A 13921-nucleotide genomic window follows, 5' to 3' on the forward strand; every position below is an offset into this window, starting at 1 on the left:
GCCTCCAGATGATAAAGCACTTAGTTGTCTGAACTTAGTTAATTTTTCTGAGTCTCGGTGTCCTTATTATTAAAATAGGGACACCAACACCTACTTTGCAAGATTGATGTGGAGATTAGAAATTATGACTGTGAAGCACACAGAAGTACCGGGATCATAGTTCATGGTTATTAAATAGTAGTTGTTGTTCTACGTATATGTTATCAAGAGAGTCTGACATTTAGTGGGAATTTATACTTCTTTACAAGAATAACACTCCAGATATGTCTATAAAATAACAGAAATGATTTTTTTAAAAAAAAAATCAATGCTGTTCCTTTTAAATTGATTTCATTATTTCAATAATGCATACCAAACATTTTAAAAAAGCTTTACTGAACACTGGCTTATGGATTTTTAATCATTTATTTTTAATATCCCCAATGGGATAAAATTTGATCCTTTGAAGGGTGGACTTGATATTTGGATGACATGAGTTATTCTAGTCAATTCCAATGGGTGATCAAGGTGTGAAATACCAGTCTGAACCAAAAATGAGATGGGTTCGATGAGACAGAAATTTTTATATGGTCCATCAGAAGTAATCTACAAGAGGATTCTTTCATCACTGTGTATTTCAAGAAACTCATTTGCAGACAGAATCCAAAAGATCCACTGTATACCCATTCTCTTAAAGATAAAATATACTTGGCCAATTAGTTCTTCACTTGTAACGTATATGCCTGATATTGCCATGTGGAAGGAATAGGATTTACCAGGAAGGTGTCTGATTCTCATTCCCAGGAGTTAGTGGCAGTTTGGCAAGTAATTTTCTTGTCTAGAGTACTGAATTATTTATATCCTTCGGATTTGAAAGATGACTCAAATAGTGTATGACTTTATAGGTAAATTGTTTTTATCATTTTTTTTTCTACATTTGTCTCTTTCCCTACTTCTTCTCTGACCATTAAACCGAAGTTAACATATATTTATTGACCACTTAACCACAGTACAGGCAGGGCATGTGTGCTAAATGTTTTATAAGATATAGTTCCTACCCTCAAGGAATTTACTATCTAGCAATGATTAATGGTCGTGTTATTTCACTAGTTTTCTGCTCAATAAACTGTCTGCTCTTAAAAAAGAAAAAAAGAAACTCTTTCAGAACATCTGTTATCCATTTAACATTTTTTAACCCTCCTACTTACCGACGTATTACTGCTATTGCTGGCTGCACTGAAAGGGTCAGTACTTGAAGTGGCAAAAGGATCAGTAGAAGATTGCTTGAAGAAACAGTCGGATGCAAATGGATCTGAACCTTTGAAAGGATCACCTCCAAATGGATCTAAGAAAATGCAACACAAATATGAGAGATTACAAAATTATTACTCTAAATTTCCTGTCACCAAAGGCAGGACAACTGACTTAATTAAAGGGCATTTTGAACTCCTGTAGAATCTAAGTTAGGTACTTTATATTTTGACTACTTATTTGGTCAGAAAAAAGTATAGGCAGTTGCATCTAGTTAAATAGCTTTAATTAACATTCTTTCCTACTTGTTCATCATTCATTCAAAGCAAATCAGTAATTCCAACACTTACTACACAAATGTTGCCTACATGCTAGGATTAGATAATTCCTCTAAACTGGTGATTTTAATTTTGGGGGTGGGGACAGAATCACAGTTTCCTTTGTGACTTTGATAAAAGACAGAGTCTTTCACCTAATAAACTTATTTTTTAATTAGCATATAATATCAAGTGATCCCATTTTGAGACCCTTATTCTATGCTATCATAACTAAAGAAACAACAAAAACTTCTAAATGTATTTCTCCCTCTGAGCTCAAGGGTAACAGCCAATAGTTTGGAACAGGTTTGGGAAGCATAACTAAATGGTACACAAGATTTGCTTTATTCTAATGCAAAAATCCCAGAGAAAGAATATCTTAAAAAGCTTAACACTTAGTAATTCTTTAAGATCTTCACTCTTCCCCCATTCATTCAAATAGGCTTTAATCTTAGGAAAACAGAAGTTCTAAACCCTGTAGTAAAGTAGATCATTTTGTTTATCTAATCCTTGGCTAATAAGGAGAAATCAGTGTAAATACTATTAAAAGCATCAAAGTACAAGCACACTAATATCTTTTTTTATAAAGTACAGCTAACAGTTTATTAAGCAAATTCATAAGTATCTACCACTTTTTCTCTGAAAATGCCAGGCACATACAACATCTTTGTGAGGGCTTGGGTCAATTTTAAAACTGAATAAAAAGGAAGTCCATTTCCTATAACTACCCAACTGTGAGATCTCATTCCTAAATATAACATAAGCTTATAATTAAGTAGAATCAAATTAAAGCTAAGAAGGACCTCAATAATATACTAACCAATTTTCCCAAAAGGATCATCCTTGAAAGGATCATCTGTGATAAAATAAATAAGCAGAAATCAAAATCACAATATTCACTGTTGTGGCACCATTACTTAAAGGGTAACTTTAAAACAAAAGCAAAGTTTCTTAAAGCAAGGTTTGTTTCATTAACTCTACCTCAAAGTAGATAAAACAATGAATGCCATCCACCTTTAGGAAATATTTTTAAAAAGTAATAAGTAAGGGCAGAACATCAATACACCTCATAAAAGAGGCAAATCTGAATTAGAGCCAACTATACTTACCTCTTGACCACAAGGTCAGATTACAGATGCAGGGGAAAAGACAGGCATGACAGCAAGAATTTTACTAATAAAATCTCTACTTTTCAATGGATTACTAGATAGGTATTACCATCAACACTTTAGAAACAAAGACACTAAGTTTCACTGAGGTAAAAAAAAAAAAAAAAAAAAAAAAGTGCTTATAGAATTGAAGAGTCTAGAAATAAATCCTTACACATTTACTGTCATTTGATTTTTGATAAGAGTTCCAAGACAACTCAACGGGGTTAGAGAATTGTCTTTTCAACAAATGGTGCTGGGACACTGAATATCCACATGCAAAAGAATAAAGTTGGACCCCTATCTCACACCATATACAAAATTAACTCAAAATGGATCAAATACCTAAATATAACAGCTAAAACTATAAAGCTCTTAGCAGAAAAAGTAAACCTTCATGACTTTGGACCTTAGATATGAAATCAAAAGCACGAGTGAAAAATAATTTTTAAATAGGTAAGTTAGACTTCATCAAAATTAAGACAACACTGAACACAAGAAAATAGTTGCAAAGCATATGCTTGATAAGGGATTTATATTCAGAATATGTAAAGAACTCTTACAAATCAACAATAAAAAGACAAACAACCCAATTTAAAAAAGGGCAAATGATCTGAATAAATGTTTCTCCAAAGAAGATATATGGATGGCCAATAACCACAAAGAAAGATGTTCAACAATGTTAGTCATTAAGGAAATACAAATCAAACCCAAATAAGATACCATTTCACACTCACTACGATGGCTATAATCAAAAGGACAGACAGTGACAAGTGTTGGCAAAGACATGGAGAAACTGCAACCCACATACAATACTGGTGGGAATGTATAATGGTACAGACACTTTGGAAATCAGTTTGGCAGTTCCTCAAATGATTAAATAGAGTACTATGATCTGATATATACCCCAGAGAAATGTAAACATATATCCACACAAAAACTTGTATATAAATGTTCAAAACAGCATTATTCAAAAGAGCCAAAATAGTGGAAACAACCCAAATGTCCATCAACCAATGAATAAGTAAAACGTGGTATATCCATCCAATGTAATAATATTCATCGATAAAAAGAAATGAAATGTTGAAACACACTACAACATGAGTAACCCTTGAAAATATTAGGCTAAATGAAAGAAGCCAGACATAAACATGTATTAATGTAATTCCATAAGTATGCACATCTACAGAGACAGAAAGTAGATTAGTGGTTGCCTAGAGCTGGGGGATAGGGGAATGGGAAGTGACTTATAATGGGTATGGAGTTGCTCTATGGGGTGATAAAAAATGTTCCAAAATTAGATTTTAGTGAGGATTATACAACTCTGTGAATGTACTCAAACAATTTAATTGTATACTTTAAATGTTCAATTTATATATCTTTTAACACTTTAGCAATAAAGAAGTTTTTTTAAAAAGAGTTCTCATTTCTAGGCTCATTTCTGCCATGACTCTAAACAAATTATTCCATTTATGTACCTCAGTTTCCCATCTTTAAAACTGATAAAAACTGACCTATCAGTTTCACAAGATGAGTCTGGAAATAAGTAAAAAGCAAGAAGAACTTTGACACAAATGGTATTTAACGTAGTTTACAATGACATCAGACATTTTAATTTATTAAACTCATATTTCTTCAATAAGACTGTAGGCACCTTAAGGGCAGTGATCGGGCTACTAACTACTACAATTTCCACTCTTTTAAAAGCATGGTGTTGGCACTTTTGGTAAATAATTGCCGGTTGACTTAAGAGTGCCCAATCTCCTCTCTTTCTTTGGGCTCCTATTCTGAAGAAGAAACATACTCTTAATTAGGGGTCCCTGAGACATAAGCAAAGGCTTAGTTCCAGGACTTAGTTGCCTGAAGGGGACAAATACTAAAATCTGACTATATAAAACCTCACTCTCCCTTCTACTTTTGTTATAACGAGGAGGCTCTCAAAACTAAAGCCCAAATTCCTATACAGCTTATGTATTAAAACCCTTTTTGGTAAATCTATAATATAAGAGTACTTACTGCCAACAAAAGGATCAGACTGGAAAAAATCCAAGTTTGAATCTGCAACTGGATTTGTCAGTGAACTTGATTCTACATTAAATGGATCTTCCTAAAAATAATTTTAAATTAAAAAAAAAGTTTTAGAAACCAAAGTTTTAAAAGGTAACATTTAAAAATAAAATAACATGTTTGAAAAATCAACTGATGGTAACATAACAAATATTTTTGTGGTCATAAAGTCCACTTAACACATTTTTCTCTTTCCTTAGCCTAAAATAGTGTACAGCCCATCTTGAGAAGACAGTGATAAAAACATTTACTTATAAAATTATTTTTACCTCTTTTGAACGTCTGTCACTATTAAATTCAGGACAAACTTTTTCCTTAACAGCTGTAGTCACCACTTCGTTTTCATCAGTCACACCGGAAGGCGGTATTTCAGGACTACTTCTTGCCTACAAAATATTAATTCTTCATAGACTTACAATGTATTTTCTACTTGGCAGGGGAAACGGACAAAGAATAGTCAAATATTACTAAAAAATTTTAAAAGACAAGCAGAACATATTCAGTGAATGACTTCTCCCATAATCTTTCTTAAGAAAATGGTATTACCAAGCATCAAAGCCACTCAAGGCCAGAAAACTTCAGGTCTTTCTTAACTACTTCCCTTTGGTCATCCCCCAGCTATATTCCAAGTCTTGCTGAGTCTACCTCCTATCTCTTTCTTAAATCCTTCCTTTCTTCTCCATCTTCACTGTCACTATCATTCATTTATAGTATCATCATTTCTGGTCTGTGTTACTGTAGTAATAACCTTCCAACTGCCTTCTGCCTCCAATATGCGTCCTTCCCATCTACCTTCTTATGGTAGCCAAAGCAATAGATATAAAAGGTGAATCTGATCATGACTCTCTGGTTAAAAGTCCTTCAATGGCTTCCCATTGTTTTCTGGATCTAAATTTCTGATCTAAGAAGTGCAAAGGGCAATCTCCATTTCATACCACCCTATGTCTTTGAAGGATAACCTAGTAATCTGCATTTTGTGCTTAAAAAAATATTGTATAATATATCCAAGACTGCACTGTCTAAATAATATTAAGTCTGTTAATTTTACATCCTTAATATCTCTCAAATTTGTATTCTTCTCATCATCATCCCTCCTGTTACTGGTTAAGTCTAGGTTAAAACAATTCTCACACAGACCATTCCAACAGTCTCCTACCATATGGCTATGTGTCCAGTCCTACTCTTCAATCTATTATCCACTTTTTTTTTTTTTTTTTTGGCTGCAACGCACGGCTTACAGGATCTTAGTTCCCTGACCTGGACTTGAACCTGGGCCACGGCAGTGAAAGCGCCGAGTCCTAACCACTGGACCAACAGGGAATTCCCTATCCACATTTTTTAAAAGGTAAACTCAATCCTGTCACTTCTTGCTTAAAAATTCTTCAATAGCTACTCACTGTAGTAAGATGAATTCCCCAATGCTTCAAGATGAATCCAAATTTCTTACTCTCTGGTCCTTTCTGACCTAAAAGTGGTCATTTTTATCTAGGTACACATCATAATCACCCATGGAATTTGTTTTTAAAATATATGTACCTGGCTCCAACCCAGAAACTCTAGTTCAACAAGTTTGAAGTGGGGCACAGACATCTCTATCTTGATAAAAAGTACCAGAGGTAATGCAGGTAACCCCCTAGGAGAGAGCCTCATCTCCTACCAATACATTCCCCACCATCACAAAATATCCTCCAAAAACTTCTCATGATCCTGTGCAGCATGTTTTCTCCCATTTCATACCTATGCTAATGCTGTTTCCTCTGCTAGGAATGTACCACCTTCTCTGTTGCTTAACCCCTTCTCACTTCAATGGCCACTTGTAAAGCTTCCCTATGACATCTTCTCTGAGCCTCCTCCAAGCTGTCCTTCCTGAATATCCTACGCTTACTTTATCACAGCCTTTTAACACAGTGTTACATGACTAGACTGTGTGCAGCTTGAAGACGGGGTTAAAGGTCTTTTGTCTCTGTAGCTCTCATACATAACAGCAGCACTCTTGCATTAGTTGGTGTTCTCCAAAAAAACCAGTAAATAAATGTCCTCAATGTTATGAAATAAAGAATTACTTTCAGCTTTGGGCAAGAGTACTTAAAAACTATTTTTAAAAGTTACTATCTACAGAACTACTATTCTGAAAACATGCTCTATAACAATAGATCAGTTAAAATTATATTTTTACACTAGTTAAAACTGTTATAACCCATTCTCCGCCTCTCAACTGTCTCAGATAAGGCAAGGCCACATATTTACATTAGGTATGATGTCAACAAAACTTCGATCTGAATCAATTTTTTTTTCTGAAGTTGATTATGAAATTTAAGGAACTATTAGACTCACTGGAGACTCCTGGTGTATGGACTCAGACTCTAGGTTGCTCTGGCCTTCAGTGTGCTCATTAAGATTGGCTGTTTCACTGCTGCTGGTGCTGAGACTGCAATAATCTGTAGCGCCATTCACAAGAATGCTGTGTGGACTACTGCACCAACTTAATTGATTATTATGGTTTTCCAGCTCTTTCATTTCCATCAGTTTCATTTGCATCTGTCAACACAAAGCAGAAATACAAAATAGAATTTATTAATAGAAAGACATGTAATGTAAAAATAATTATATGCTTAGACTTGGTCAAGGATAAATTTACTTCCATTAAGGAATGCAGCATGACTTAGTAATCCATCCCAGCAAGTTCTCCTCTTGAAATTCCAATATATATGGATTTGCTTTTTGTACATCTTCTGACGCTCTAAGAATTTTAATTCAAATATCTGCAAATTGGCAGTCTTTTAGAATATAATTAGAAAAAAGGTCAGGGTACTAGGAAAAAGATAGCACAGTGGCAGAGCAAAAGAAGATTTTGTGATGAAGCTTTAGGAGAGATAAAGGAAGTTGAGGGAGAGTACACAAGACTTTGGAGCCATCCATACTCCTATTGGGAAGAAGAGAAGTGAAGACAAAGGTGAAATAAGCTAGTGTCCTATCCTCTGGCATTACTTATTAATGGGCTAGAGCCCTAGGAAGTAGTCTCTAAATCTAAGGTATGCCAAACAGGTTAAATAAAGGACGTTTTTTTACCTCAGTACCCAAGTGACTTTATACACCTGGGACAACAGTGGGACAAAAAGTGGTATGCAATAAATTGTAATATATATAAAAAGAAAAATGTGGGGCATCAGAGGAAGGAAAAAATGCTTATTTATACCAACGTCTACAATAAAAGCAAATTTACATATACCTCAAAGAAACTGAGATAGCAGAATCAAAAAATGTTTCTAGTGAAAAGGAATAATAAATGGAATTTTACTGAATAGCACCCATTTTCACAAAAAAATATATATTTTAATTATATTGGAGTCCTCTTTATTAGCATGTTGTATTTTTTGTTTTTAGCAAATATAAAAATTACCTATTGACATTTTGTAAATCAAGGCTCTGTTAACTAATCTTATTCCCCTAACATTCCCCATAAGGTTTTTAAGTTGCTCAATTTGGAATCTGTAATTTACCAAAGGTCTTTTCAGGGTCATAACCTGGGAAAAGAACATCTGGACTGGGAGACAGATGTAAATCTAGCTCTATCACCTTCTAGTTAGGTGATCTTAGTCAAAGTAACCTCTCCAAGCCTCCATTTCTTAATCCATAAAGGTAGTAAGAACTATCTCCATAGATGACTGTTAAGTGTAGCAAAAGATAGATTTGAAAGAACTCTGTAAAATGTAAAGGCCTATGTAAAAGATGGACAATGTGTGTAAAAGTGCCTGGCACACTGCATTTGTCACTATTATAGCAATTAAATTTTCCTGTTCCTTTTCCACTAATTCACTCTATTTTTTAAAAGTTAAAGACTTGAGCCTGAGGGTAGAGACCACAATTTTTGTTATCAACTTTGTATCTCCAACATCTAGCACAATGATGCATACTGTAAGTGCTTAATATACATTCACTGAAAAACACAACTATTATGCTTATAAATTTAAACAGTGGGCATCAGTAAGCATATATGTACATATCTACCAAACTGCATTGTATTTAGGATTTAAACTAACAATCCAAAAATACTACACATTTATTAATACACAGCATAGGCCTTGTATATTCCTAGTGTTACAGAGCAGTGGCTTATAAACTTACTTTTACTTTAATCCATAGAAAGAAATAGATTCCTTGACCCAGTAAATATATACGTTTGAACATGTCTCTCTGTGTGTATTTATATACATAAACACACATATATAGATGCATACATCATATATATAATTATACACACACACACACGCACATACAGTGGTAAAACAAGTTCCACGAAGTAATACTTACCCTTACTGCGTGTAATGCATGCTGATATTCCCTGGTCTCCCTTATTTCATTTAAAAAATTTATCACGACCATTAAATCAATTTTAATGCCTACTACTACCTTGCAGTTTAAAATTTAAAACATTAATACTAAATAATACCCATCATACAGATGAAACAGTAGGGTTAAATACTTGCCTATCAGAAAGTTCTATTTAGGACAGTTTGTTCCTTATAGTTATTTCTGAGACAATCAATAGAATCATGAACACAACTAGGCTTTCCTGTGTCTGGTTCTCCCATGCACCTGTCACTAAGCCTTACTCTCTACGTAAACTTAGAGGATACGGAGAAAAAAAAAAAAAAAAAATCACACAACTAACACAAGCTCTTTGCAAATTGTGTAAGAAAAGTACAATAAACATTTAGAGTGCCAGAAATACTTGGATAAATAGTATATATTGTATAAGTAAGTTACATAGAGTTAAGGTCAAAGGTTCTTTGTTTTCTTGCAAATACAAGGTAAGAAGTAAAAATAAAAATTCAGCAAGTCAGAAAATTTTTCTTTAGTTATTTCTTTTCCCAGAAAAGCTATAGTTAAGCTTTCGAGAGCAACTTCTTTTTTATAGGCCCTCTGTGGAAAGACATATAGTCACTGAGTCAAGTGTAACAGTTTGGTATGCTTATTCTTAAGGTTTGGAGATCAGACACAAGGATCTAATTCCTTTCACATATACCAAGTATATTCTGGCACACTTGGTAGTACAGCCTGCTGAAACTATTTTCCATGCTCAAAAACACTGTTTTATTTTCTCTCTGATAATTGATAATATCCGGAGTCCTTTCTATTTTTCTCATTTATGCTCCTTCCTTTGAAAGAAATCCTCTTTCAAAAAAGTCAAAGAAAAGAAAATGAAAAGACAAGCCAGAGACTGGGAGAAACTATTTGCAAATCAACTAACTATCTGATAAAGGACTTATCTCCAGAATACATATATATTTTTTAAAACTCTTATAATTTAATAATAATAAGAACCCATTTTTTAAAAATGGGCAAGAGACTTAAACAGATGTTTCATCCAGAAGGATATACAAATGGCTAATAAGCACATGAAAAGATGATCAACATCTCTAGTCATAAGAGAACTACAAATTAAAAACTATGAAGTACCACTTTACATCTACAGGAATGACTATAATCAAAAAGACAATTAAGTGTTGGTAAGAATGTGGAGAAACTGGAACCCTCATACACTGCTAGGGGGAGCATAAAATGGTACAGCCACTTTGGAAAAGTTTGGCAATTTAAAGTTTAAAAAAAAAAGTTTAACATAACTTTACAATAGAAACAAGTTTCATATCCAAGAGGAATGAAGACATATGTCCACACAAAGAATTGTATGCAAATACAAAATTCAAAGCAGCATTATTTGTAATAGTCAACAAGTGGAAAGGATCCAAATGCCCATTAATTGATGAATGGATAAACAAAATACCTTATACAATGGACTATAATGTTGTTACATGCTACAACATGGATGAGCCTCAAAAACATTATGCTAAGTGAAAGAAACCACATGAGAAAGACCACACAGTGCTTGATTTCCTCTGTATGAAATGTTCAGAAAAGGCAAATTTACAGAAGCAAAACATAGATTAGTAGTTACCTAGGGGTAAGAGTGGGGACTGACTATAAATGGGCACAAGGATCTTTTGGGAGTGATGGAAATGTTCTAAAACTGGATTGGGATGTTTGAGCAACTCTAAAATTTACTGAAAATCATTGAATTGGATCCTTAAAACTGGTTAATTTTTTTTTTTGGATCTTACACAGAACTCTGGGTTCAAAAATCAGTACTTGGACTTTGCATTTTAGCCCAGCAGGGCCACCCAAGTGACATTTCCGGGGAACAAAATGAACTTCCAGTAAATCAGCAAACTTCCACCACAAATGGAAATATTCAATTGAATATTTATAAGAAATAAAAAGTTGAAGGTATACTGAAAATAGAATGTTTTTTATTGTTGAAATGCCTAATGCTTCAAGCTAACAGTTTAAACTAAACATCAGGATGTTGTTGGGTGGGGAGAGTAACGAACATTTTATGAGTGACTGTGCAATTGTGTTTGTTATTACTGAAGGAAAAAAGAAAAGGAAACACCGCCCAGTGCACCGTGTTCATTTCGATTTCCAATGACAGAGACTGTCGTGGTGTTTGGTGGCAGAGTAGAAAGAGCACTGAAAAAACTGGTTAATTTTATGGTCTATAAATTATACTTTAAACAACAGTTTTTTTAAAAACTCAAAGAAAACTATTTTAAAGACTGTCCATTTATCTGGTACCATTCCCACTAGGATGACTTTCTTTTGGGTTTCCTACCTGTTTATTGAGTACCTACACTGGGACAAGAACTGTGCTAAATGTTAGGATAAAAATGTATGTTTCTAGACCAAAAAGCTCCATCTACTGAGGGAGACAGACACATAAACAAATGTGCAGGGGGAAATGTTATGATTGCTATAACAGAAGTACAATGTCCCATAAAGGCAGGGTTCAGAAAATGCCACAAAGAAATAAGAGGTTAAGCTATGTCTTGCAAGATGAGTGAGCAGGTATTCACCTGCCAGACAAGAGGGGGGAGGGAAGCATATCAAGGGGAAGGACTTCATTATGTATAATAATTAACTGACCAGGTTTTAGAAGATCTGAATTTTAGGCTGTGGCTCTTTTGAAGGCTATGTAACCATAGGCAAGTTACTTAACCTTCCTTGGCTTCAGTTCGTTCAAATTCAAAATGAAAGGAATGGGCTACATTAACTCTATGCACATCTAACCATCTTACCATCATTCTATAAAATATTATTCTCCATTTAGGGACGTCAAGAAATAGCATAGCGAAGGATCTATATTCTGGACCTACCGTAACACTGCATATTTATCTATATAAAAAACAATTTCCTAATTACAAAAAATACAGGTCTCTAAATGAGCAAAACTGATTTTAAGAATCCCAAAAGGGAAGGCACTGGGTTATTATAAGCAACACATACTAAGCAATTATTTACCAAACACTGTGCTCTAATGTCTCACTGGTTTTGCCTCATTTAAACTTTACAAGCAGCTCTAGGAGGTAGAGGAGTACTGTTAATTCTCCAATTTTATTTATTTTTTAAAATTTGGCCACGCCACGCAGCGTACGGGATATCTTAGTTCCCCGACCAGGGGTTAAACCTGGGCCCTCGGCACTGGAAGGGCAGAGTCCTAACCACTCGACCACCAGGGAATTCCCAATTCTCCATTTTTTTAAAAATAAATTTATTTTTGGCTGCGTTGGGTCTTCATTGCTGCGCGTGGGCTTTCTCTAGTTGCAGCGAGTGGGGGTTACTCTTTGTTGCGGTGTGCAGGCTTCTCATTGCAGTGGCTTCTTTTGCTGTGGAGCAGGGGCTCTAGGCACATGGGCTTCAGTAGTTGTGGCTCGCGGGCTCTAGAGTGCAGGCTCAGTAGTTGTGGCGCATGGGCTTAGTTGCTCCGCGGCATGTGGATCTTCCCGGACCAGGGCTCTAACCCATGTCCCCTGCATTGGCAGGTGGATTCTTAACCACTGAGCCACCAGGCAAGTCCCCCAAGTCCTCCAATTTTAAAGATGAGGAATCTGATACTGAGAAGACTGAAGCAGTAAGAAGCAGAGCCAGCATTTAAACCTAAACCATCTAACTACAAATCCTGCACACTCAACCAGACTCCAGTGATAACCATAAGATGTACAAGATACATGACAGTTTTAACTTATGACAGGTGACAAGAAGCCTATTCATATAAAATGACTGAAAATGAAAAATAAACTAGGCAGAGGGAGAAGAAGCAGATCGAGAAAATATTATTTACTAAAAGGATATGTGAGTGCCCATTTGAGTGTATTTTTCACTGCCACAAAGACTTACTGAACTTATTTCCTGCTGTGAATCTTGCAGGTGCTGCTGAAGAGGTCCCAGCTGCGCCTTCCCTGACTCCACACTTTCCTCCAACTCTGCTGTTTCTTGCTGTAGGCGACTCAGCTCTTCCCTAGCTTTGGCCAGCTCTTCTTCATAAGTGGAGATCTGTGATTCTTGACTAGTTAATTCAGCTTTCAGGGATGAGATCTATAACATGGAGGTGAATGAGAAGAAAGGGGGATTAAAAAAAGAAATGTCATTAAAACATTTCATAATGCATTATGTTTATTTGTTTAGTTTACTATTTTGGTGGTTTTTTGATGTATTTTTTGTAGAAAAGGGCCATCAGGGGACTGATAGAGGAGAGTGGAAAGCATAGGTACCATACCTCCAACTAAAATTTGGAAAACAAAATATATGAAGTGTCCTATTTCCCCTGTAATTTCTGGATGAAACATGCCCCATCTCCTTCAATTCCCTGAACTTCATGTTGACTAGACTGCCACCTAACAATAAAAGCAACAAGAAGCAGAGAATGTTTCCATCTTAAGCCAGCAAAAGCAACTAAGGTACAGACACAGGCAGCAGTAAACCGCCAGACTTTACCAGCTGGGCCTCCTCAGCACACTTCTTTCTGACTTCCTGCAGTTGCTCCTCCAGCTGAGCTTTCTGCTCATCCAGCCCATCAAGGAGTTCCTGTACTTGCTGTTTCTGGGCCTGCAGTTTTTGCAGATTAGTATTCTCCCTTTGAACTTCATCTTGAAGATCCTGAAATACACGAAAATTAACGTATTTATTATCTTTGGAGGCAGGGGAAGGTTAACAATTTATAAAAGCCTATCTTAAGGGAAAGTAAAGTCTCATTAAGTATATTGTGTTGATGGATTGGAGGATTCATAGCTTTAAATACAATCTTTACTTGAGGACTTCTTTCCT

At 35.2% G+C, this 13921-nt stretch overlaps 1 protein-coding gene across 3 annotated transcripts in view; it reads right to left on the minus strand.

Moving 5' to 3' along the window:
• EPS15 (epidermal growth factor receptor pathway substrate 15) overlaps positions 1 to 13921 on the minus strand; it is a 157322-nt gene that overhangs the window by 39573 nt on the left and 103828 nt on the right. For all 3 annotated transcript variants that reach the window (XM_068539856.1, XM_068539857.1, XM_068539855.1), the window contains exons 14-20: positions 13592 to 13753; positions 12995 to 13192; positions 7097 to 7300; positions 5032 to 5148; positions 4712 to 4802; positions 2368 to 2403; positions 1188 to 1324 (exon numbers count right to left, since the gene is read on the minus strand). In XM_068539856.1, coding sequence (XP_068395957.1) covers positions 1188 to 1324; positions 2368 to 2403; positions 4712 to 4802; positions 5032 to 5148; positions 7097 to 7300; positions 12995 to 13192; positions 13592 to 13753 — 945 coding nt within the window. The remainder of the gene's footprint in view (positions 1 to 1187; positions 1325 to 2367; positions 2404 to 4711; positions 4803 to 5031; positions 5149 to 7096; positions 7301 to 12994; positions 13193 to 13591; positions 13754 to 13921) is intronic.

The sequence above is a fragment of the Eschrichtius robustus genome, chromosome 3 (genome assembly GCF_028021215.1).
Source record: "Eschrichtius robustus isolate mEscRob2 chromosome 3, mEscRob2.pri, whole genome shotgun sequence".
NCBI lineage: Eukaryota > Metazoa > Chordata > Mammalia > Artiodactyla > Eschrichtiidae > Eschrichtius > Eschrichtius robustus.